Source organism: Syngnathus leptorhynchus, chromosome 9, assembly GCF_054491065.1.
Source record: "Syngnathus leptorhynchus isolate UIUO chromosome 9, UIUO_Slep, whole genome shotgun sequence".
Taxonomy (NCBI): domain Eukaryota; kingdom Metazoa; phylum Chordata; class Actinopteri; order Syngnathiformes; family Syngnathidae; genus Syngnathus; species Syngnathus leptorhynchus.
The window spans coordinates 3,680,817-3,707,945 of record NC_141203.1 but is presented as its reverse complement, the minus strand read 5'-3'; the positions used below and the strand labels follow the sequence as shown (position 1 = coordinate 3,707,945).

Genomic DNA, 27,129 nt, shown 5'->3' with positions numbered 1-27,129 from the left:
CTGTGGCAGGATTTCTCCTTTCTTGTCTTGGATATGACAGGTCGTTTGGCACTTATGATAGAAGAAGTGGTTTCAAGACCTTTGGTATTAATGTTGGAGGATAACTGGATATGTAGATAACTGTTCATACTGCAAGACAGGCTGCACGCAGAGGAATTTGGTACAAAATCATGAAGGAGTGGACAAAGTTTAAATTTGAGCTTGAGGAAGCTGGGAATATTTATCCCTCACTCTGTAATAAAATGCTGAAAAGATAAAAGAGAATTATTCATATTGTCGTCACATAATCCCCGGCGGTGTTTCTCATCATATAATGGGCCTTCAGTCTTCTGTCGCCTCGGACACAGCACCTATTATGTCATCACCGAGTAACAATTAGCTGACAAAAGAGGAGGTGAAAGTGAGGGCACCAAATACCTGTTCACAACGCCCAAAATTTCCCTCCAGTAATTAAAAGCTTACATTTCCCATGACGGAGCATCAGACACTACAGAACAAACGTAGGGTAGAGGGGAAGAGAAGGGATTTTTAAGAAAAGCCCTCAGATATCTAGTGGTAATTAAGGGCTCGTCTCCGGAGAGAAGAAAAGACGCAGAGGTGTTTGAGTTCTACACCCAATTTATCTTTTCATTGACCACAAGAATATCTTTGAATCCACCTGAAGACAACTTCAACCTCAAAATAGCTTTCTGTGACTACACGATGATTTTGAGTGCCAATATAATGAAGGTAACACTGGGATAACACTTTCATGAAAATAGCATTTTCCAGCAATCTTTTCTGATTGAAGACATTTTCAGAATTCTGATATAATATATTTCAATATGATGTGATATTCCCAAAGCTGCATACAGCCAATAACCTTGAGGCAAATGTCGTAATCACTAGTCACTGTGTACTTAACCAGTTTCAATGTAATCACATGGACAGTTTGGGAACTGGGCGAATAAAGAATTTATTAGATTTTGGTGCCCATCCATACGAACTGAGAGGAACAGATCCAGATTTTTTTTCCCGACTGGTGTTAACTCTGCTTTTGTAATTTTTAACATTTTTCTCATAAACCAAGACATGAATCTCGATGGCAAAATATGGGAAGAATGGAGGATTTCTGCGAAGTTTTGTTGCCCATCTAAATTAGGATTGCCTTATTGATGGTCTACAACCTTATTATTGTTGTGACCACATCACTCTTTCACTGCCAATGACGACTATAGACGTCAAATATCCATTTTAACTGTGAGTTAAGAATTGCATGGCAGGCTGGATCATATGCTCTCTTGGGTCCATTGTTCCACACCCCTGGTGTACGCCGTAGCACCTGCCATTGTCGTTGAAATACGGTCCAATTTGGAATAAGGTCAACTGTCCTTTTATATTTGCTATCCTTGTTAGCATTGCCACTGCTTTGCTTCCTCTATAATCACATAGAGCACAAGGCAAGGAGTTGATTTGCAGCACGTGTTGTAAAATGTGCAAAAAGCTGCACCAACCTCCTCCGCACACACACACACACACACACACACAAAAGCACCGTCCTCGTCCCTTGTGTTGGCATTCCTCCAAAGTAGAGCTGCCTTGAATCCTGCTGCCCGTTACTGGCACACGCAGTACCTGTTGTCAGGGTACACCCTCGCTGGCGGCAATCCTAGCCAATGCAATGTACGTTGTCATGGTAACCTGGGGGTAAGCTAAGTTAAAGAAATTTTGACAGGTAGATTCCAATGTCAGTAAAAACAAACACCTTCCCGGTCGTGATTTTCCCGTTATGGAAAATGAACTTGTGGTAAAAGAATTTTTAGGAATTGAAACATTTTTGGGTAGCTTTTTGCTCTTGCTTATCATAGTATAGACTTTCACACACTTATAAAGTCATGCATGGGTAATTATCGTACAATATCACCATCACACATTTAATCTATCTTGAGGGCACTCATGGAATCCCTGTCGTAACACAAGGGGGCTACACAGCCTACAAGTGCAAAGAGAATAGCAAATCTTTAACCAACAAATTCTCATAATATGCTGCAAAGATATTTGTTTGATCAGTCAGTTGCTTCATTTCTGTATGCTAAATTTTCCCTTTGAAAGATGATAGAAACAGGAATGGACTTGATAAGACTTGGACACTCCCACCCAGCAATCTTTCCCCATTGCACATCATTGTTTGATAAATCTAGGCTTTATGTCAAGAAAATACATGGATTATCATATGCAACACGCACCAGAGACTTTGTAGATGGCGACGTTTGAACAGCAATCCATCAATTTTTAATTACACAGATGGATGTAGCTCCGTTTATTGAACATGCATCCAGACAGCTTTTAGATACTACGGGCATATAACACCACATAGCAGCGTTCTATCCAGAGGCAATGCTCCTGTTCAAAATAAGATTTTAAAAAAATAAAAGAAGACTGGTGGAAGTACTGTTTCAACTTCTATCCTTAAGTCAAATTTTAAAAAGTACAGACTCAGAAATGAAGGCCAACTTAAGTAACCCATTTTCTGTTTTGATTCTTCACATCTTCTATTACGTTATATCATGCCCAGTTATAGTGCTAGCTCAATCAAAATAAAGTGATTCCGTAGTTTTGGTGTGAACTGACAAAAAAGGCAAAATTGGTTAATGTTAACTCAAATTTGATGGAGATTTTTTTTTATTTGACAACAGAAGCTAGCGATTTTCAGGCTGGCCCATGATACAACGCAGTCACCACAAATCACTCATGTACCCAACATCAAATTATTCTCTTATAAGTCTCTGTTGCTAGTTTTGTTAGTGCTCCTTGGATTAAGTTCCTTCATGTCAGTGCTGTCCCTGTTTTCATAAAGTAGAACGATCCAGTTTGATTCAATGAGATTACGATTCAGTTCTATGTGGTACAGATGAGTTGGTGAGGGTACGATGTTTGATGTTGTCATTTGACTAAATGAATGAAGTTGTCTGTCGGCTGATGTAAATGTGGCAACCCCTGGGCCGGTACCGGTCCGTGGATCAATTGGTACTGGGCCGCACAAGAAAGAATAAATAACTTGCATTATTTCCATTTTATTTATCCGAGTCTGGATGATCTTTTATTTTGAAAAATAGACCGGATTCTCTCCTATACCTCTGTGACATGAACATAAAACATTACTCATGTTATGTTGTTGGCGTAATGAGGACGCTGCTAGTAAAATTGCAAAGGAATACACAGTGGATTCACGTTTATTATTTATTATATTATACTGTGGTGTTCTCATACAGGACTCTCCCATAGAACCAAGGGTTGAAGGGTGTTTTGGGAACGTGGTATTAATGTGGTAACTCACTTCTGTTGTTATTCTTCCAATGACTCATTTTAAGAGTATGTTCAGTAAAGATTTTTTTGCACCACACTTCCTGTGTCTCCTTTCCTTCAGCACCACAACACTATTGATTTTATGCCAGTCATATAATTTCATTTTGTTGTATTTATCTGTCACACTTTTAAAGCCGGTTCGTGAAAATATTATCTGACAATAATCTGGTACTTGGTGCTGAAAAGGTTGGGGACCGCTCCTGTAAATGATTTGATATATAATTCAATGTATACAAATTTTAATGCGTCAATTTGGTTTGATTCAATGCAATTTCATTTTTTAAATCAGTTGTTTTTTGTTTCACTCCATCACTGATGGCAAACCTGTTACAGGTTTTATTGACCATGTAAGGTTTGACAAAGACGAGCACTGAGTAATGCTACATGTGGTGAAGTTAGCATTTAATAATTGCTCTAGATATCCAATATCTAACAGTTTGGATTCTATTAACAGTTTGGTCTACTGTTTGATAGACATCGCAAGCAAATGTTTGGCATTAGACGTTCTAGTGTGGTACAGTGTAGTAGTAGTAGTTTGACAAAAAAATGTGACTTAGGAGTAGCATAGAGGACCACGTCTTTTGGTGCCACTTCAGATTTTGTTGACTGTCAAAATATTTGTTTTCAGTAGTGTAAAACACCATAGCTTGTTGAGATATGTTTTGATGGCCAGAAGCATGACAACACACTCCTTGAAGTATATCGAGTCATGTTATTTTGTGAAGTGAGATGTAACTTGTGTTGTTGTGGTTGTTTTTTTATTCAGAGAATGTGCTGGTGGGTGTCACACAAGCAAAAAGTCAACTCCAAACAGTAGCTTGGGAGAGTGGATACTAAAAGATGCCGATAGGATTAGAAATTACTCACATTCAATGTCCATCTTGCTCTTTTATGCTGTGAGCGATGCTTCTAACAAGGAATTTTAAGATTTAGTGTAAATATTATGGATATATTCTTGTTTTTTTTTCCCCCTTCCATAAAATGTCAAAATGTCAAGTTCACATAATTGCACATTAATTTAATACAGTAGGTACGCAGGCAGTGATTTTAAAATGCTCCAGATATTATCTATAATGCACTTAGTTGGTCCTTCATTTTGTTCATCACTCCCTTGTCATTGTATTTGTTCATGTTCATATGTTGTGAATGTATTCGGTTGTCTGTTATCTACGTCAGTAGGTGTCAGAATGCACCAGAAATATATTGTGTCTAATTTGTTCTTCCTTCATTCGATATATTCCGTGTGTTACACATAAATTGCAGTTAGTTGATGTCTATTAGATGTGTGAGTGAAATTTAATTGTCATCTGAGTCATCTGGGATAGGCTCTAGCATCGTCCGCAGCCTGAACACGATAGTAAGTGGTGTTAAAAACGGATGGATGGATGGATGGATGGATGGATGGATGGATGGATGGATGGATGGATGGATGGATGGACGGATGGACGGATGGACGGATGGACGGACGGACGGACGGGCGGGCGGACGGGCGGACGGGCGGACGTTGAGAGAAAGCTTCAGAATGTCACATAAGAAACTACCCTGTTAAAGAAAACAACTCTTCCCAACTCGACACGTGATTTGCTCCTCAACCATCTGTAGCTTACGTGACAGAGCAGAAGAGTCAAGTCAACATGAAAAGCAGATATATCATTTAATATATGATCTAAAACCGAGAAATCTGAGGTGGAAACAAGAGATAACTGCTGCTATCTCCAACGGGCGTCGTGATCAGCTCTCAGTTAGAGGGAGGATGTCAATCATCCGCATTACATGGATCTGTTCCACACGCGCCCACACATGCAAAACACACACACACACACTCACACACAGCAATGGATACCTTGTCTCATCAATTCCTGCCAAAACCTCTCATGGCGCATTTATACATGGGCGCTGTAACCAACCTATTATTTGTCAATTTCATCCTTATTTTAAAAATCATCCATGCTTGAGCATAATGAATTCCATGGGAAATAATTGTATTGTCTTCATTGTTTCAAGGATGAGTTTCTCTAGTGCTTGTCCTCATTAAGGTCATCGGTGAGTTGGAGGCAGCTTACTTTTGCCAAGAGGCAAGGTCCACCCCGATCTGATTGCCACCCAGTCACGGATGAGATACTATTATTAACAACAGAAGTTAATTTTACTAGTTTTATTTAATTTTTTTAAAGGCCAAAGTAACTCGCAGAACATCCATCTCGGGTCAGCTCTTAGCGAACGTCATCCCTTAAATATGAAGCTTGAGTGCTTTAAATATCTCACTCTTAACACAGGCCGCTGGTTTAACAGTAATCACATAACAATGGCACTGCCACAGGAGATAAGAGGGATTTAAAAGGCTCCGCCTCCTTCAACCCTGTAACTTGATAGCGTGCAAATTATTCACCTCATTGTTCCACTCTCACCATCTGCTCACTTTAAACTGCCTGTGCATCACAGCGCTTCAAGCCTGGAGGCTAATGACCGAGTCATGTGAGCCATATGTAAAACGGCCTTCAAATCTACGCCCGGCTAATATTTGTCTGTCCTTCTCCAAAGCCTTGCAAGCGCCGCTGCTTTTCAGCCCCGCCAATTTAAACCACAGCTGTAGTTACACAATGTTTATGTAAGGCGGGGAGATAGAAGTGGCACTTTAAATAACTTGGCTGTTATTGCAAACTGGGTTTGTTTGCAAGTAGTGGATAGGCATCGGTGTGAGTTGGGGATAGATTTAATGGAGGCAAAGGACATGATGTAATAATACCGCTGTGTTTGCTTTGGTCCTGTTCATGGCTGCAATGATGGCTCACATGCGTCAGGGATTGTATGTATATTTAAAAAAAATCTGTGAACATCTTAATTACCATACTGCACAGAATTACAACTGAATTTGCTTGAATAGCGTGCCGCACGAGTGCTATTTTTCCACCACAAGGTCACCTGTTGTCACAGCCTGAACCGGAAGTGGGTCAACATAGAAGCGCTCTCACAGACGACTAATGCTAGTACTGCTTGTTTTCTGCGCGTTGTGTTGAAAAAAAATATGCAGAGTAAATATGCAGTGTCGCTTTCAGAAACGACATATCAAGATTGTATTCTTTGGTTTGGTTTGGTTTGGTTTGGTTTGGTTTGGTTGGTTGGTTGGTTGGTTGGTTGGTTGGTTGGTTGGTTGGTTGGTTGGTTGGTTGGTTGGTTGGTTGGTTGGTTGGTTGGTTGGTTGGTTGGTTGGTTGGTGAGCCTCTGAGTTGTCTGTTTAGTTGTTCAGAGGATTAATTATTCAGATCATCATTCAGACAGATGGGTCAAATTGGTTGGTTCGTGAGTTATTTGGTCAATCGGTCTTGGACTCTTTGTTCATTGTTAGATCAGTTAATTGGTCCGTCCATTGGCTATTTCTTTGTACAGTCACTTTGTTAGATGTTGGTTAGTCATTTAGCAGGACAATCGATTCGTGAGGTAGTTGCTTAGTTTACTTTAGTTTTAAGTTATTCAGTTAGTGAACAAGATTACTCACGACACACAAAGAAACACCACTCGTGATGAAAGAATCCATGACTTAATGGAAAACCTTGAACTATTTAATGAAATAATGAAATAATAAGTGTGTATCGAGTGTCTGAGGTCAAAGAGTCCAGGCTACACTCAAACAAAATAAAGTGGAAGATACTGCACATACTGAATATTAATAATATATTGATGTGTAGCAAAGAGTTGCCAGTCGCTCCCCGAAGCAGAATGTGGCACAACAATAAAAGAAAGAGGAAAAAAAACTCCCAATTTGCCGCTGCAATAAAAAAACACATCTGTAAAACTGCTTATAGACCTCACGCGTCTATCAGGTGAACGAGAAACACAGTGGAACGGATGCACTCAGATGTGTAATAGCCCAAAATCTTTTTTATTTTGCCATCTTTGTTGTGTTCTTCCTCATCATCTTCCATCTTATCTATGAAGTTCGATGCTGTGGCTGCCACAAGAGAAAGCTTTATGGCTTGTATGTACGTCCAACCAGGAGCAGCATGAGGCCCCTCAACCATTTCCTGGCATTCCTAGGGGGCTCGGTGGAGACTTCCTCGGTGGGTCACGGTTGCCAACAGCATGACACATCTAATTTGCAAGTGATATGTGGGATTAACCAACAGCTGATAAACAGACAAGGGAAATGCTGCAGCTGTGACACATTCAGCTGCACAGTGTGCCGCTTATTTGCATGTTTGCGGCACAAATGAAGTGTTTTCAGAGTGAGGAGATGTGCCCCATTGAAGCCTATACGTTTGTGTTTTGTAAGTACATCGTGTTGCCGCTTGTAGAGTCCGACTGTGCTCAAACAGCGAGCTGCGAGAGGCTGTTGAACTTTAGAAATGTCAACCCCTCAGCATCCTCCATGCGTACAGGTGCTCGAACCTTTAAGTCCGATTTCTATTAAAAAAAAAAAAAAAAAACACTTCTGGGGACCACCTTGCTTCTCAGTCTAACTGTATTGCCCCTGGCTAGCTTTTCAGTCACTGGTCTTCTTTCCTGTTCATTCTTATAGCACCATGATGGCACGCAATAATTACTGGCTGATCTTGTGTCAGTCATGATAACACCTTAACCGTTTAGAAATTTGGAAATTTCTTGAGGTATGAATAAAGTCAAACTTTCCTGTGTTATCTGACAGAACCAACACTGGCCAGTTTCTCAGACACTTTGGCAATACTGTAATTGTCCCATTTCTTGTACGTCAGTCATAAAATAGCAACGTATAAAAATAAAATATAATTTTGGACATGAGTATTTTCTATTGTGGCACACTATTACTTGCCATGCACTTTTCTACTCCACTATGACTGGCATTTCATTGGCCAGCTTTTCAGGGATTGTTGATGCAAATAAATAAAACGACAACATGATGTTGTCCCCCTAATATTAATAAATCAGAGAATTTTTTTCATCTTTGCCTTCCACGCAGGACCTACTGAAGCTCTTGCATGTCCTGTATGTTTTATAATGTATCCCTGCTTCAACACATTTGATTCAATTGATCAAATAATTTTCAAGGATAACCATCCTGATCATTTGGCTGTTGAGATGCTGTATTATTGCGCTTCTTTTCTGACTCACGTTTCTGTTTCAGCTTCGTTTTCCTACGCAACTCAACTGGAATGTCATTGGTTGTCTTTACAGTTACAATCAGACGCTGGTCTTACATGTCCAGCATTAGGTCATGCTATGTTTAATTTTATTTGGCTGTTGATGGAAACAAAATGTACACTCATTAGCATTAATACATTAAGTTGTTTGGAAAAAATGCATCATTTTAAAAGGCATTATGTTGAAAACTACTAAGTCTACCTCATTTTAACATCAACAGATAAACATCACAAGTTTATCAGTTCAACTAAAACATGAATTACAAAATATTGATTTATTTTCATGTAATCTGTGTTATTCTGGCATTATTGTCTTGAGTAAATTTAATGTCATAAATCAAGACCATTTCCCAACACTCCCCAAAGTTTCTTGGAAATCAATTTTTTAAAATTTCATGAATCCCTGACAAATAAATGATCATGAAAACATAACCTTGCTGGCAGAGGTAATGAACAGTTATTTAAAAATGTCAATTAACTTTAAGAGTTATTATCTTTGTGGAGGTAGAATTTGTGATTGGATTTGATGAGCTTGTGCAAGTGTAGCTACGGTGAAACAGCGCCTCCTACCTTACACTTTACCTCCTTATTCAGCTCAGTTCACATGCCTGGGAGCCAGCCACTGCAATGTCTCTCCTCCTCCTCCTCTCCACCCTATCATGAATTATGAGCCTGCCACGTTCGTGCGTTGTTTACATGTGCGCTCCCTATTTGCAATGCATCTTGTAAAAAGAAGAAAAAGAATACACTGACTTCACTGTTAATCAGCTTCTCAAGCGCACGCATCTCTCCACGACTATTATCTTCATATGAAAAACACTTCATTATCTTAATGTTATTGAATCTCTTTTTAAATGCCGTATCAATCCCACTGTTTTCATTTTATACATGGAGCAAAAAAAAAAAAAAAAGAAACTGTCACTACCACATACAAACTGGTCGCAGACGTTGTTGGACTTCTGACCGTCCCTCATAAACAGAAGCAGCAACTCTAAAAATGTTATCGTCAGCCTCCCCTCACTTCCGATTGCCTCATTCCCTCCCTCTCTTCCGACAGTAGATGCGCGGGTCTCCGAGGGGGGCTTTGGGAAGCTGTTGAGTGCCCTCATGTGTTCTTTACAGTTTGCACGCCATCATTTAAGGGCCCTTCTGTGTGCACTGTTCTCACTCAAGAATCTCTCACTTGGGCCTCGCCCTTGATAGTGTCATACTTGTAATGTCATGAAGCTTTTGGTGTATTCAAGTAAAGCTGTGGTACACGCAAAATGGGCAAAAGTACCAAGACATCATCCATTGCATCTTCATATTACAGTTACGATCTTTATTGAACGCTTAGGTTAATTAAAGCAAAGGGTGGTAAATGAAAGAATAGCTAAAATAAATGTTCAAAATGTTGCTTTTTATTCCAGTACAGTACATTGTTTAAATACAGTTCTGTTGTATTCAACTTTTGAGTACAATATATTGACATTTAATTTTTTACAACTGTTTCCAAACATTTACTATGTAGGTACCATTTTTGAGAACTTTTATGTGCATTTCATATGAATTGAAACAACTGTTGTTTTTATCCATCCATCCATTTTCTGTACCACTTTGTCCCAACGGGGGTCGCGGGCGTGCTGGAGCCTATCCCAGCCATCACCGGGCAGTATTTCAATATTTATTTTAATCAATATGGTGGTAGTTGGAGTGCCTCGTACTTTTTGGGATTATTTGTTGTGTCGCATTGCCTTTATCTGCTCATCAAGGATGTGATGTTTTATTAGTAGATTGGAGTTTTAATTGTGGTGTTTATTTGTTCTTCATAGGAGGCGCACTGAACCTGACATGCCGGGCGTTTTTTGGCTACAGCGGTGATGTCATTCCGCTCATCTACTGGATGAAGGGAGATAAGTTCATTGAAGACTTGGATGAAGAGCGAGTACAGGAGACTGAAATCAAGTAAGCAACACAACTGGACTATTAATGTGACCTCTCTAGTTCCAACTGGGCCAAATTAAACGCTAATGACATTCGCAAAGTCATGCGTAGTTAGCAAACTAATGTATCCATTTACCTGACAATGAAGTGCAAGCCGGAACGTTACGTGACATTAAGTTAAATTAGCAAACTAGCACATCTATTTGCTCAACAATTAATTCAGAGAGGTAGCATTAACCAACATTGAGTTAAATTAGTAAACTAACATGTTTGTTTTTGTAGCAAATTGGAGAAATAACATTAACTAGGATTATCTCAAGCAAATTAGGTTGCTGTGAAAAGTTCCAGCGTTAATGACATTATCAGAAATTACGCAAATTAGCATTTACTTGACATTTCATAGAAAGTAACGGTAACCACCATGAAGTTAAAATAACTAATTTGGCTGACCTTGTTAATTGACCTTGCGATAAATTAGAAAAATTCACCTGACAATTACAGTATTGGCAAGCAAATAAAAAAATACACAGGTGCCTTGAGATAAGAGTGACCCGGCATACGAATTGATTGAGATACGTCATTTAGACTTTTTTTTTTTGTCAAACTTGACATATGAGACCTGAATGATGGCAGTCAACATTTCAAAATGGCAGCAGTTGTGCAAATAGTGAACAATCCTTCACAAAAAAGTAGTCATCAAGCAGTCCACTGTCAAACTAAACACAAAAACAAAGAGAACAATAATTTCTATTTGAAACAAACATGTTTGAGCATTGTAGTCCATTAGCTTAATCCCAAAAATAAAATCGGTGCTTTAACACTTTAAGCAACAGATTAAAAACAGCAACAACACGACACACTGGCAACTTAACAGTACTCACATACATACTAGATCCGTTATCCTTTGTGTAAAACAGCTAATGTTAGTGCTGTGCTGATGATCTGAGAGAGGCTTTGAGGCATTATCATGCATCCAATTCATGTCCTAGGTAAGACACACTTACCATAGAATATGGTTGTCTGCTGGACGCAGGCTGGACTGCCATCCAGCAAGCCACTCATAAAGCGGCTGAGTTTGTCCTGCCTCGAACTCCAATGGGATTCATAATAATCCATCTGGTTGTCTTTTAGTTTACTGACCCTCGTGTGACCAAGGCAATCACATCAGAAGGAGCAGCATTTAACTGATACAATTTTAAATAACATCTATATGTGTGTGTAATGTTACAAAGTGCTATGATTCTTCATTACAACAATTTTTTGTATTTTGAGGGTGGCTGTAAAGGATTATGGCATTCATTTTAGTCGGAAAAAAATATTTGAAATTGTTACCAGTGTAGTCACAGAAGGAGTAAAACTGTACTGAATAAATTTGTAGAAAAATTGCGAACTGACAATAGTTAAAACTGAAATGTTTATTTTTCCCCCCCAGAAAAAGTCAAATAAATATTCTTTAACATTAACATTACCAGAGACTAGATTGAATTTGCAATCTAAATCAACTATTAACCGCACAACTAAATAGGAAAAGAAGGATTAACTGCCATTTATAATAGCAAACATGTTAATTTTTAACAAAAAAAGTCATAGTACTGTTGACTAACATCAAGTTGAATTTGGAAACTAACGAGTTCATTTAAAAAAAATGCACAACCCATTTGTCAATATCAAAGGTTTTGACATTTATACATTAATGACATTCATTTATCAGGCAAGTGTACACGACACCATCAGCGACCCTTACCAGTTAGTATTTCCCCAATAATTAATATGGAAATTATCTACTGGCATGAAGTTAAATCAGCAAACAAGTCAAAATCAGAATCGCCCAATTGTCATTATAATTTATAACAAAATTTGTTTGCAACTCCAAGAGGTGCTTTGCCAGGTGCAGAAACATCACAACTCTAAAAAAAAAACAAAGACAAAATGTAAAATGTCTCAGTCAATAAAGTAAGAGAAGTTGATCGTTCCTCAATTATGCATGTGTAATTAATCAATATGAGGCTATACCTAAAATAGCAGCTATCATGCTTTAGTGTTTGTATTGTGCTGCCTCTAAATTTACTCAAAATGTTCATGTGTTGTATGTAAGATTAATTCTAATTCCATTTTCTCAGCATTGTTCGTCACGAACATGCAAGGCTGTAGTCCCAGAGCTAAGTGTCCTAATAGCCCGTAGTACTGCCACCAAGAGGAATGGCATGCATTCAGTGTAAAATTAATTTGCATGTTTCAGCCTATTGACTCCAAATTACTAAAACCCACAATTTTCCAGTGATGCATTTGCCTCATTCCAAGCAGCTGCTGGTTGGCATTTATTTTCCTGTAATGTCGCCTCAACTTGTTATTCATGAGTTAAAATGAAGAAAATACTGTGCACGTTGCCTCAGTAGAACAGCATATTAGCATACTTATGTCAGTGTTGCTGCACCATTTCATTGATTATGTGTCGCAACTTTAACTGCAATCACCAGCAAGTGTTGTCACAAGTCCAATACCGTGAAAGTAACTAACTGAATGCGTATAAATGCGACAAAACTGCTATCGCAACAGTGTTTCAAAATTGATTAGCCCAACTCAACCATAGTAAATGACCACCTTTATTTAAATGTCATATAATTTGGAATATGACAACAACAACAAAAAATCTGGAAAAAAGACCACAAAAATCTTTACGAAACAAAAAGCATGGTAAATCGTATTATTTCTATCCATTTATTATCTCTTTTTCCATTATTTATATTATTTAATCTTATTATTTATCTGGTTAGCATGTGATTCACTTGTTTTTGTTTTGTTTTATTATTTAGTATTTCAGTGCTATCCCAGCTGGAGATGTGACACGATTAAACGAATGTTCATTGCTAACTTTCAATATTACCATTAGCTGCTAACTAGCTAGCGACAGAGGCTACCTCTTCAGTGAGTCTAAGATGGAAGTTGGATTGTTTTGACATTTTGCCTTTATGTTTTGAACTTGTTTTTATAAAATGTTAACTTTTGATTTTCAAACAATGATTATTTTTTTAAGAATACTGGAAAATCTCTGAGATAAAATCTATGAATTGGATGGTATTTGGTTACTTCTGAGTTAATATTATATTCAATATGCATGTTATTAAAAAAAAGTACAATGAAGGTATTGTTTGCATGGTTTGGTATTTTGTTGCATGTAGAGATATTCAAGGTTTTCAGATGGCTCCTTTCACCTTGAAACCGATTATTTCTATTTCAATAATTCACAATGGGAAAAGTGTGGCAAAGTTGCCATCTTTTCTCATTCTATGTTCTGCTTTCAGTCCTTTTACATTGCTCGTTCCTTTACCTCCTTGGAGAGCACAGCAAGTGTTGCTTAATGCGCCGTTAAAAAGGACATTCAAAGCGCGGCCCAAAAAAAGCTTCACTTTGGAATCTACCTCTCGTAACACGTCCAAAATGAGCTCAATTCCAATGCGTCTTCCTCACGCGTGATAGAACACATTTTAAAACAAGTCCATTTGGCGTTCCGCGTGCATGTTTGCCATTAGGACAGTTTGGAGCTGCTGCAGCTCTAGGGGAGACAGCCCCTGTCAGATGGTTAACAACCACCATTTTTCACACCACCGCCACTTGTGCTATCTCTCTGTGTGCACCCACCTCCAACAGCACACAGATGGGCGAGAGAGGCTGAGAGATTGAACGTAGGGCGAGGGTATCCAAGACACAGCTGGGATGTTTGTGCGGCAATATGAATATGCAAGGGAAATAAATCTCCTTTTAAGCAACCCGCTCAAGGATTCCCCCAAACGTACCGTAATATTCCTTGCGGTGGATCAATAAAGTCTTTGATCAATCGACTTGTGTTACTAATGCTGCTTTTTCCCATCCGACCAAGGCCTCGAGTTTACTCCCATAAAGTCATCCAGCGATATGGAGGGTGCACTTAGGAGGAAGAATGGGAGCGTCTCCACATGAACAAATCTGCACTCATCCAACAGCAAACTTAACGCCGGCACCCACACACACACACACACACACACACACACACACTTCGGCCTTCATTACAAATGCATCGAACACGCGCTTTTAGAGCAACAGCTCACTTCTGCCATTTATATACACCCGGCTCTCTAACTTATTGATCCAGGCAAGCTCATTTCTACGGCAAGCCCATAAATTTTCATTTGCACAACTCACCGTCGCTGTCATAACACGGATGAATGGACATTAGCATATCGTGCAGGGGATTAATAAATTAGCAAAACAAAATCCTGCGTGGCATTTTTGAGAAGGCGATCAATATACCGCTGACCCAATTCGGATGATGTTTTGCAGGCTTATTTTGTGGGTGCAGTAAGAAATGGAATGAGTCTGAAATTAATCACTTAAGCAGCAAACACAGACTTCACTAATGAGGAAGTAACAGAACGCTAATGTGCCCGCAGCAGACACTGAATCAATGCACTCATTTGTACCTCTCCATGAACTGCACTTCACACACTTTTTCCAAACATTTTATGTGCACTTAGAAGTCTGATGCAACTTTAGACCAGCTTTAGGCCGTCTTAATCTGTAGTACACCTACCTGCACAATAAAAGGAGATTCATTCATTCATTCATTCATTCATTCATTCAATATTATCATGGGTACAGTATGCGGTACAGAATTTTTATTATTAAATTAATCATTATAAAAAAAAATCAAACATTGTGCTTGTCTTACGTAGCTAGCAAACAATTGTAACTGAATTGAATAGTATGCATAAACGTCGCCTTGTATGCATTCTCCCAATTTTTTCTCGCCCACTCGAGAGGCTGTAGTCTAGCGGCCCTTGAAAGTGAAACATTATCTTGCAGCGGTGGATAAATATCCTTGGACCCCTGGTATTTTCCAATATTTCTGGGAATTTTTTTCCACATTTTCACAGATGTCATGTAGGGAACACATTGAATTTTCATCTGCATTTTAAAAAAAATTTGCTGACTGATTCGAGACATCCCTGCCCCCCCCCCCCCCCATGACCCCCCCCCCAATCCCCAATAAATAATTCCTAGCTCCGCCAGTGGAGCACAGTACATTGATTAAATTACTTTTAACGGTAGATTGTAAAAGCAAAGTAGCCTGTTAGATTAACAGCACACGCACAACTTGCAACTTCTGGATGCACTGCACTACACAAGTTAATTTCACATTTAAAGTGTGACATCTTTTTCAAATGGATCACTTTCCAATTCACATCACGTCATGAAAACCAATTAGGGAATTCACAAAGTCGTGTCAAGTTACGCTTGGTGGCCCAGTGAAAATATGGCCCTGCACAGGTGGACCAAACGCTATTTGACTATGTTGCAGTTGCGTTGCGTTCTCAGCTTTACCTTCTCTCCACCATTAGAGATGCAGGTTGCCATCTTATGATAGTGAGCCAATGAGCTGTGCCTTCTGGTGAACTAGGAGTCTTCAAAGTATCCCCGAATCCCTTGAGGAGAAGCTAGGGACATGAATTATTCTTCCTTTTCTACAACAAACCGGACGTACAAATATCACGAGTCCGTGACACACTTTCAATTAATGGTGCCAAACCGGCACAGCTCTCCGTCCTTATGCGCATTTTATCGGCTTGAAGGCTACAGAGCGAGTTGAGGGCTGCTGGAGTCATTATCCCCACCTACACATTCACATACTTGCATGCACACACATACACAGCCTTCTTCTCAGCCTCTTTAACACATCCAGCCAATGACGCATGGCCGCCTCACTCAGCTCGGCAACACGCCGGATAGTTTTCTCCTTTGCACTTTGCCTTTGTGCAGAGAGTGCTTTTAAAGATAGCTAAGTAGAATTGTTTGTGCTGGTAGGGAGGAGATCATGATATCCCCATCCTCCCCTCCATCAGGCTCAACCAGCCCGGCCGGGGACGCTCATTTACTTTATGGAATATTACATCCCCTCCGCTCACCGTTACCATGGCAGCCGCTATAAAAAGATTTTCTTCTCATCGCCATTATTTGATTCCCTCCCTCCTTCCGTGGCGCGTTGTCTTGAGGAAGAACCCTTATTGATTTTCATATCTCATATGTTTTGAGTGCAGGCAAAAGAAATTAACATATTGTGACGTTGTGACAGTGAAGGGGCAAGGTACGTTCTTTTTCAGATCCTCATGTTCTCAGGAAAAGTCTTCCTCAAATGTAAAGGCAATCAAGGGTCTGTACTGTATCTGTTACAAAATGGCCGACCCCTGGATTACTTTTTCTTTCAAGTTTGTCCAAAAAAAAAGTCAAACTTAATTACCATCAATTTGTGTCCTATGTCGCGACCATTATTCTAGCTATTAGGAGAAAGTGTCATCTCTTTTTGTCTGACAGGATCGTCAAGGAACACCTCGGCGAGCAGGAAGTCGCCATTTCCCTTACCATCGACTCACTAGAAGAGGAGGATCTGGGAAATTATTCCTGTTATGTGGAGAATGGCAACGGCCGTCGCCAGGCTACCATCCAGCTCTTCAGGAAGGGTGAGAAGGCAACATTCATAATGAGTGTTCACCCACTGACATGCACTTTTAAGTCTCATTAGAGACTTTGTGTCAAGCTTGAGAAATGCTTTTATTGCTCTTTGTCTGGGAGGGCTGCAATAGCCACTTCCAAATCTACATTAAGCCACCTAATGAATTATTTTAAAGTCAGACAGCACCAATAAATCTAATGGAAACATGCACTGCTTCTTATCTATTTGTAGCTAAAGGCCGCTAAAACTTTTTTTTCCATTATAGTCACATTTACATACTGTTGTCTTTTTTTTTTTCCTCCAAAATGTTGTATTTGTTTTATGGTTTATTTTCACTTTTATAGTACAGCTCACTTGTAAATTACATCTTGCCAAAATGTTTTTTATTTTAATTTCCAGCAATGTCTCCAACTATTATCTTTGTCATTTTAGTATTTTATTTGTCCATCACTAAGCTACAGCCACAATAATGAACATTGTCAGCACTGGCAGCATCAATTGAAACTGAGCATGATAATCTTTCATCTTTCAAAGGTGGAATTTTTCATATAGCTTCTGAAGTAAAATCACTAGATTGTGCAGCTTTTCCATTTTGTGCCCCAAAAAACAAGTTTTGATAGTTGCGCATTCTTGTTTCCCTGCTGTTATCAAAGTCTCCGTAGGAGGTTTTGGAACACAGCAACTCTGTTTGAGTTGGTCACTGCACATCAACAGCTCACAAATGTGCATGTACGGCAACTGCAGTCAAGAGAAAATGTCCTTAGAATGATTGGAAGAAAGTGCAATACTTGCTCTCATTCTCTCACTTGACATTCTGATGTTTATTTCATGCTCTCCCAACTCTCCATAGATGCAACACTGCCAAACTTCCCAGCTGTCTCATACACATTTCTCCCTACTCAAATCAATGTCTTGCGCATCTTAGAAAGCTAGTTTGACTGCTGATATAGTGGAACTGCCAAGGTCCGACAGTGTTTATTCAATGACACTGCACCACCTTTAGAAAAATAAATAAAAAATAATAATCTGTCCTTTATTGACTGTAAATTAATAAATTATCCTTAAGAAGTTTTTTTTTTTTTTATATAAGAATAGCGGGAATGTTTCCATGCAAGTATCTGACTGTTAGTTTTAATTGTCAGTTTAGAGAATAGTAAATTGAAATATAACTTTGTTTTTTGTTTCTTAGTTTACAAAAAAATAGGTGTTACACTGTATTATAAGATGTCGCAATACAATATTACAAGCAAGAAAATTGACATTTTGCAAAAAAAAGAAAATAAATTTAGGTCAATCAAGATACTGTGAGAATGTAATAATTGTACAAATGTAATAATGTAATACATTCTATTGGGAATAAAGTAAATTAATTAATAAAAATCATATTCATCAACAGGTAAGAAGAAAGAATGAGTCTTACTCACATTCTACTTTGAGTTATGCGGCAGTTTCAAGACAAACTGTGCAACTCCGGGGTCGTGATACTCCAAAGCTAGTTTTAAAAATGGAGAATAATTTGATTGACCCAGCACGGTGTCTAAAATACTTTAGTTGTAGTTTTATAGTGGACCTTAATATTTGCTAATACAAAGTGAGCTTACGGCTCCGATGGCAGCCGTTTTGGGCCTTGCTGACAGAGATTTAAAGCGCATGCAGTTCTTTAACGGAGGGAAGCAGGTAAATGCTGCTTTAATTCACAACATAAGTCATCCCTCCCCATGCGAACCCACTGGGGAGATTGGGAAGAGATAATAGAGAAGAGAAATGAGCAGAGAAATGCAGCAAGGGGGTGGAGGAGTGCAGCGTTGGGGTTCATTATAAGCGGCAAAGACAGAAGGGACGATGAGTAAAGCGAGCCGTCCCGTTTTTAAAAGTGCCCAAGGTTTTCACGAGTCTCGGCGTGGAAGGCATCCAAAGTGCGATGCTGTTTCATTGCGGCGCCGACCAAATAAATTCACTTTCTGCTCATCTCCTTCTATTTGTCTTCCTCCCCCGTGCATCGTCATCTCTCCCAAACCTATGAGCCTCTTGTGTCTGCCCCCCGATGATGGATGCTGCCTCGCTGAGAGCTTAGCTTCCCCCGATACTGATGATGGTTCAGTCCAGGGAGTGCATATGTAACCAAGTGGATGACTGTCAGCTTAAAGTTGCATATTTGTAAGCCGAGCTCCCTACCATTGAGGCCCAAATCTAAAGAGAGACAACCAGAAGCAGAAACATTTTCTTTACAATTATACTTTGTGACCACACTATTCAACCATCAACATATTATTCTGGTGTTAAAGGGAAAGTCAACCCAAATGTTTTCTTTCCAAAAATGTTTTTTATGTGCCCCCGCTAGTCTAAACACGGCATTCTGATTCATATTGCATGTGTGGAATATGAGTTAAGCAGCAAAATTCAGTTTATTATGTATCTCAGGGGACGGCCATTTGGTGGTTCCTTGGCAAACCCTGAAATGGTTGAATGACAGCAGGGATGAAATAAATGATTAATCAAAGATTAATACAACCTATTTCTCCTAATGTGAGAAAGCAAGGTGTTGATTAGTTTACTTGGATGACATGCTGCAGCACGTCTATATTATTAGAGTAGGGGCTATTTTCTTCAGCTTTCGACGCTGACCACAATGTGGGTTTATCGGACTACCTCTCCCTTCCAGTAGCATTTCACTTCCAGCATACAATGCAGGGCAAGTACGGATTTTGTTACCTAGCCCAAGGGTTTTCAACTGGTTTTGTCCAACCACAATTACAACCAAGAAGCAACTTGGGGTCCACTGCTTTAGCAGAATATTACTTTATTTTGCACCGAAGGAGGATAGACCTGTACAGGCTATTTATTTGCATCTGTATGTCTATTCTAGGAATCTCAGCGGCGTTTGACAACATTTGGAAGGGTCACTCAATAGTTTTTTTTTAAACCAAATCACCAGCAGGGAAATATTCAAATAAGAATAAACTGTTGTTACAAATTCACAAAATTAGCTGGAAAATAATTCAATTCTATATAATGATTTTTTTTTTTAATGTTACAATTATTTTTCATTTCCAATTACGCGGACTACCTGCAATACCAGTACGGACCGCTAGCGGGCAGATGACCACCTGACCTAGCCAACCAACTCTTGGGGAATTCAACTTGCTGTTTCTACTTGTGGAAACCTCAGAGTCCAGAGTGTGATGCATGGACACATCACAAAACAAAAATCCAACACAAGCTTCTTTAATCTCAGTCCAAAATGACAGTGTTTTTTAACTGTCATTTTAAAATTGTCCCCTTCCTTTTGGAATCTACCTCGACTGACATTTCTGGGGGCTTTGTGTGTATGTCTCGTCCTCAGCAGAGCTCATGTACACAGTGGAGCTAGCCGGCGGGCTCGGGGCCATCCTGCTACTGCTCATCTTCCTCATCTCGCTCTACAAATGCTACAGGATTGAGCTCATGCTCTTCTATAGGAGACACTTTGGCAGTGAGGACCTGGATGGAGGTAAACATCATCATCCCTTTTGGATCCTGAGCTTGTCAGCATTAAGGCTTGAATACTGTCGCAGAAGGACTCACCCACATTTAAAAAGTGAACTCTAATATTTGCATTATGATTTTATCCCCAACAGTCTTTTCTTCTGGTTCTTATTTTGTTGAAAGAAATCATACAAAAATGTCCACAGTTGCCGCAAGGAGCATCATAATGTGAACTTTTTGTTTCTTCTGCAGAATACGCTCACTTTCAGAATGGTCTTTTATTTGAAAATGTCCTTTTCACGTGTTCTGTCAAGCTCATAAATAATGGATGTGACATTGTTTTGCCGTCCTAAAAACTTTCACATGATTAAGTCATACCGTCGGGGCCGCGCCGGTACAAGCTGTTTTGATTCCCGCAACTTTGCTAGGTGCTTAATTTGCAAGGTTGGTTGCTAATTTGAGCTGTGGTGTTTGATGTTGCCGTCCTACTGAGCACAAGCGGCCCGGCATGGCCTTCCTTCGCGATTGTTTCAAAGCTGCATGTGCTTCTCAAAGAGTTTGTGAAAAAGCCCCTCTTCCCTTTTTGGTTGGCCCATATTCCAACTTCCGCAGAGAATAATGACTAGGACTTACTGAACATGTCACAACTAATACTTTGTTCCGGTCGTCTAGTTCCTGCCTGTTCACTTCTTTTCACCGCCTTATGGGAAATTTTACTTCCTAAGCACCACATGAACGTGGGCATTGTGAAGTCGTTGCTTCTCCGAGTTTACATTAAAGGGTTAATTGAAGCGCTCTTCCGTCACCATGGCAACTGCTGTCATATCCAGACCAGTGATGTACTGCGAAGTTCATTGCTGGTGAATCACCGGACACATTTATGAGCCAAACAGTGTCATTAAATTTAAAAATGACACAAAAAAACGAATAACCTGAAAAACTGACCTTATGTGTGAAGCACATATTTAATGTCAAGTGTCGATCTTCTTTTATTAATTAAAATCTCAATTTGTTTGCTGTCCAATAAGTTGTAACCCTTGCATGCAATAATGCCAGTAACACCATACAATACTGGGTTACTATATTTATAAAAACGTCCAATTGGAGTAGAATGTCTACCATACAATTACAGACATTTGAAACTAGGCTACAGAAGTTAGTAACATGAGGCATTTGATTACCACACCAAATCAAGCCATGGTCTGGTACATTAAAGTGTCTCAAAACATTGTTTTGGAGACGTAAAGAGAGACAGAAACAGGCACTTGCCAATACAAGCTTCTTCAACCAGTTAGTGAGGGATTGCGCAATCTGAGGTGAGGTGAGCCTTCTCGCTACCGCACTGCGCATCCTGCCCATGTAGTTGAACAAGAAATATGCAAATTCAGCAGTTATGACCATGAGATTGTGGACATTATTGGATTAAAAAAAATAAAACAATATGAAGCGCAGACCAGAAAACTAGAATTTGAAATAATTTTATGGAATCATATGAGATTTTTTGGACATTTAATAATTTATGGAAGGGCCTTGCCTGACCACACATCCCTGATCCACATGGGGATTTATAAAACTATCCGTTTTCTTTGTGTTTTGGCACAGAAAACTGATCTGGTCAAGGTAAAACTGAATGTTGATTAATCAAATCTTGACTGGGTAGTAAAGTATCACTCATAAATTGTTGTTATGGACGCGCCAGCCGCAGTTTAAGAAAAATACAGAAAAACTTTCTGATTGATGAAGTAGCCTCGTAGAATTTTTTCTAGTTTTTTTTTTTACTATTGTATGAAATAATTATGACCCCTGGGTTTATATAGATAGTGTTTCTGCACAAAGCTGCCCATACTATAACTTTGACCTCGTCCTAACACCAACCAATGGCTGTGCGGCTCAAGAAATCACCACAGACACCAACGCGTGTTGAAGACTCAGCATCTTGACCTAGAAACTCAGCGTCAGAGTGTGGGAATCTATTGAATATCAAAGCCTCGCTTCTTCTTGCAGAAAACAAGGACTACGACGCCTACCTGTCCTACACCAAAGTGGACCCCGACCAGTGGAGTCAGGAGACCCGGGAGGAAGAACGCTTTGCCCTGGAAATTCTCCCTGACGTCCTGGAGAAGCATTACGGCTACAAACTTTTCATCCCCGACCGAGACCTCATCCCAACTGGAAGTAAGCACTGAGTTGCAACACCTTTTCATGTTGTCTTTTTGTGTCTTTTGTGTTGTTGTCTCGTGTTTTGTGGACATGAGTTCTTCAAGGTTTTAAAAGCACACTGGCTTCTCCTGGAATGTTTATTGTGTAATATAGTGCAGATGGAGGGGGGGCTGATGTAATGAACACATTTCTCATCTTGCGTGCCTCACCGCATGCATTTTTAAACCACTGAAAATTCTGTCTGAACAAATTCTCATGCATGCTAACTGTGCTTGGGAGGCTGTCTGAGGCGCTAGTACATAGCGTGCTCTAGTTACCAGCGACGCAGCGTGTTTGTACTGTCAGCTTCATGCGGAACAGATGAAACGCAAACACGTCCTGGTCCAACCATACAGAATTAAACATCAGCGGGGAATGTGTTGAAGTCTTGGAGCCGTTGCTGACAGCGCTGCCTCTTTACTTTTAATCAAAGCAATATTGTCGGCGGCGTAAGCGCCTGACACAATCATCGTGGATGAATGTCTTATTGAGATTGAATGAAATGTGAAATGAGAGATCAATGAGAGCAGATGAGGCCACTTTGCTGTTGTCTTGAGCGTGTCTTGTGTTGTGTGTTCTTGACCTGAATGTCCACATGTTTATGTTTAGGTCTCACCACTGAGCATTACCAGGATGACACGCGACTCTTTGGAGGTACTTTGCCCTGATTTTTTTTTTTTTTTACATGCTATTAATCATCAAGTTCAGATCTTCACGGAACAATACGAATGGATGCATAGCGAAAACTCAATCTAGACACATAGATTTTGCATCTTAACCCTTTTGTAAACTGGAAGAGATGCCCACACCTGGTGAGAAAATAATCGGCGTGTGTCCCTACCACTCTTATCGTATGTGATAACCAGGATAGTACATCACACAATGGTGACAAAAAAAAAACGTTTAGTGCTGTAACAAGAATATCCTGTGATAGGCAGTAAAGACGACCAGAAAATAAAATGAAGAGTAGTAGAATGTTGTAGGCTTACTCAATGTGAAAAGATGTTTTGGTTGAATTGAAAAGTTCAAGGTAAATGAACTGTTTTGAGTTAGGCTATTCAACTAAAAAGTTTTGCTTTTGGAAAAATTGGCTGACTTGCATTTCACAACAAAGAAATAAGAGTTTTCACACTTCTTGCTTGTTTGCGCTAGCTAACATTGTTGCTAAGACAATTTCCAACAGAAACTAGTGTTTCGAACCAGGCACAAGTACTGGTGTGTGTAAACCAGGCTTTAACTTGTAGCCATTGTCAGAGCAGCTTTGTCTGTGGATACACTTTTTTTCCTGAATGGGCATTAGAAGTAATCATAATATAACTGTGCTGCTAATGTTTTAAGTAACCTGTGACCTGTCACATGATTCTGAAGAATTTGGGGGAAATTTAATTTCAGACATTCCACAGTTCATGAAGTTGTCAATTTATGGTCTAAACAACATCTGATTCTCTTGATAAACGTTTTTATCAGCTGCATTTATATAATTACAGTATTTTGCCAGCCACTAAGCTACAGTACCCTTTTCCACTAAGAGAAAATCATGCTTCTATGCCAAAGCCTTTCAGACAATTGCTCTGATCTATGGATCCAAACTTGGAACTGATTGGTCGAAACAGAGAAGGCAGTAAATTGAAGACTATACAATAAAACCTTCAAGTTCCAGGCAAGCTCCAGGAATCTTGGGTGGGTTATCTGTAGGAAATTGGTCCCTCAGCTTCAGTCAACTTACATTAGGTATTGTTTCATTGGTACAGAACAATACAGTGTTTCTTTTTTTAGACAGTTCCATTCCAACAAGCAGAATTTGTACTTAAGTTGAAATGCATTGTTGTGTATCGCGAAGATATCATATATAATATATAATTTGATCCCAAAACGCTTGAAAGGGGAGTTGAAGACAAAACACAAATCTTTGTAGTATTGTGATGTTTTATATACCTCCAATAGTCTTAAAACAGCTTTCCGGTTCAAATTGTGTTTGAAGCAGGTGAATCCACCAATTTTCATCAATCCCAAAGGGTTTGAATGGCAAAAGTTGCAGCTCACCTGTTTTCCGAGGTTAATCTCATCGAGTTGCAATGCGAGTCCGAGGGCAGCGTGAGGTCAATTTCAGTCAATAGCAGAGGCTGGTATAAGGTCAACATGGAAGCCTCCTAAAATGGATGGAAATCACAAGGATAGAAACACAAATATATGAATTTGAGGAGGATTATTGTTTGTCATAAGGCTGCAAATTGGTGAGACGCCTTCAAGCCGCACCATCCTGCATTGGTGCCCGACAGCGTTGATGTCTCGTGTGTCTCGGTTATTGTCTCGTGCCCAACCCTGTCTATTGTTCAGTGTTGTCCCTTGTCCTCCAACATTCAAACGTCTTCAATTCTACCTCCACCGGAATGAGTTTTTACCGGCTTTCCTGTTTCCCGCAGCATACATCGAAGACGTGGCACGCTGCGTGGATCAGAGCAAGAGGCTCATCATCGTCATGACGCCCAACTACGTGGTGCGACGCGGCTGGAGCATCTTTGAGTTGGAGACGCGTCTGCGCAACATGCTGGTCACCGGCGAGATCAAGGTGATCCTCATCGAGTGCGCCGAGCTGCGCGGCATTATGAATTACCAGGAGGTGGAGGCCCTCAAGCACACCATCAAGACCCTCACCGTCATCAAGTGGCACGGCCCCAAGAGCAACAAGCTGCACTCCAAGTTCTGGAAGCAGCTGCAGTACGAAATGCCTTTCAGGCGCACCGAGCCCATGCTGGGCCACGAGCCGGCGCTGGACGTCAGCGAGCAGGGCGCCTTCGGCGAGCTGCAGACCGTCTCCGCCATCTCCATGGCGGCGGCCACCTCCACCGCCATGGCCACCGCCCACCCGGAGCTGCGCTCGTCCTTCCACAACTCCTACCACACCACCGTGAGGCAGAAACACTACTACCGCAGCTACGAGTACGACCTGCCCGCGGGGGGCACCCTGCCGCCGCTCTCGTCGCTGGGGAGCCAGCACACCTACTGCAACATCCCGCTGACGCTCCTCAACGGCCAGAGGCCGCCCGGGAAGAGCCGCGAGCACAGCCTGGAGGAGGCGCACGCCAACAACGCCATGCTGCCCCTGCTGCCCCGCGAGACCAGCATCTCCAGCGTCATCTGGTAACCCACTCGCAGTCGGGGAGAGTCAACGCGTGAAAAGTCCTTTTCGCTTTTTCCAGGGGAAGCGCCGTTTTCCCCAAAAGAACCGACGCTCTGTTAAGGGTCATTTTCTACGTGGGGATTTGTAATCGTCAAAGGACCCCCACGTGGAAGAACGCTATCAAGGACACACACACTAACACATGTATGCACACACATGCATCCATCCGCGCAAAAGGAAAACAGGGTCTTGTACATATCCAATATTCTCCATTCATTTGTAGCATTCCTCTTCTGTTCTTTCGTTCACACGTCTATTGCCTTCTCCATGCTAGGAGTTTGCTTTAACTTTCGGAAGTGTATATTTTGTATCACTTTTTTTTTCTCAATGCCCATGTGCTTGTCTGCAAAGCCACTTATGCAGTATACTCTTTCATTTGAAATCTTTGCATTCTTTCAAGGTTGTCCTGGACATTTTATCAGCTTCCAGGAGCTGCAATGACTTGTTTTGGGGGGCGGGGTGTTTTGACCTGTAAAAGGTGTATCTACTTTAAAAAAAAATGAATATCACAAAAAAAAATCATAGAATATGCAAAAATAAAAAGCGTGGGGCTGAGAAGGAGGGGGCGGGGCTTGTCCACATCAATCAGCTCCCTGCCACAGAAGACGGAAGACTACGTTTGGTATTTTCTATTTGAGACGCTGTTTGAGAATGCCTCATCTTAAAAAAAAGAGAACGTGTAGATTATTTTAAAAAAAATAACTCTATTTTTATAAGTGGTTGCCTGAGGACTTAAATTTTATGGTTTCATCCACCACGGGAGGACAATTCAGTGTTTTGTACACGACTTTTGAATCCCACAAAAACTCAAACCATCTTCCATTGTTTATTTGTTTGTTTTTAAAAAGAAAACAAGATTCACATTCTGATAACTGCTTTGGTTTCCTATGTAACAATGATTCATGTTTAAGGTAAGAAAAAGAGTACATTTGTGTTCGGGCAAAAGACTTTAGATATATTTGAAGGTGTGACTTTTTGAGTATGCATAGAAAATAGATATGTATTCTATATATAATATAGATATTTATATAAATATATAAACACAATTTTCACGCCGAGAGAAATGTCTATCTTTATAGAACACGAGTCATGATCAGTTGCCCTTATACTTTCTCACTGCACATTAAAAACAACCTTGATTTCCTTTGCAGGCCTCCCCTTTTGTGTGCAACTCCTGTCGGCGCTCAAAACATTATACATTACATATACATATAAATGTGCATATACATATGCAAAAAATTTTTAAAAATCTATCAAAAAGTTCAAAATATTTGAACTTTCTTGTTAACCAAAATAGCAGCTCACATTTTGGCATGTAAAGTTTGACTCTCAGATGAATTCAAGTACCCTAGTTTTTTTCTCTATGGACACACATTCTTTAATTAATCGGCATTCCAGGAGTACATTCTGACATAATC

At 40.0% G+C, this 27,129-nt stretch overlaps 1 protein-coding gene across 1 annotated transcript in view; it reads left to right on the top strand.

The window, feature by feature from the left end:
• The window catches only part of il1rapl1a (interleukin 1 receptor accessory protein-like 1a), a 287,826-nt gene extending 260,990 nt beyond the window's left edge, over window positions 1–26,836 (top strand). Inside the window, exons 10-15 of the mRNA XM_085921128.1 lie at window positions 10,271–10,403; window positions 16,728–16,873; window positions 20,210–20,356; window positions 22,336–22,506; window positions 23,140–23,184; window positions 24,954–26,836. Coding sequence (XP_085777254.1) covers window positions 10,271–10,403; window positions 16,728–16,873; window positions 20,210–20,356; window positions 22,336–22,506; window positions 23,140–23,184; window positions 24,954–25,675 — 1,364 coding nt within the window. The 3' untranslated portion in view covers window positions 25,676–26,836. The remainder of the gene's footprint in view (window positions 1–10,270; window positions 10,404–16,727; window positions 16,874–20,209; window positions 20,357–22,335; window positions 22,507–23,139; window positions 23,185–24,953) is intronic.
• The last annotated feature ends 293 nt before the right edge of the window (window positions 26,837–27,129 follow it).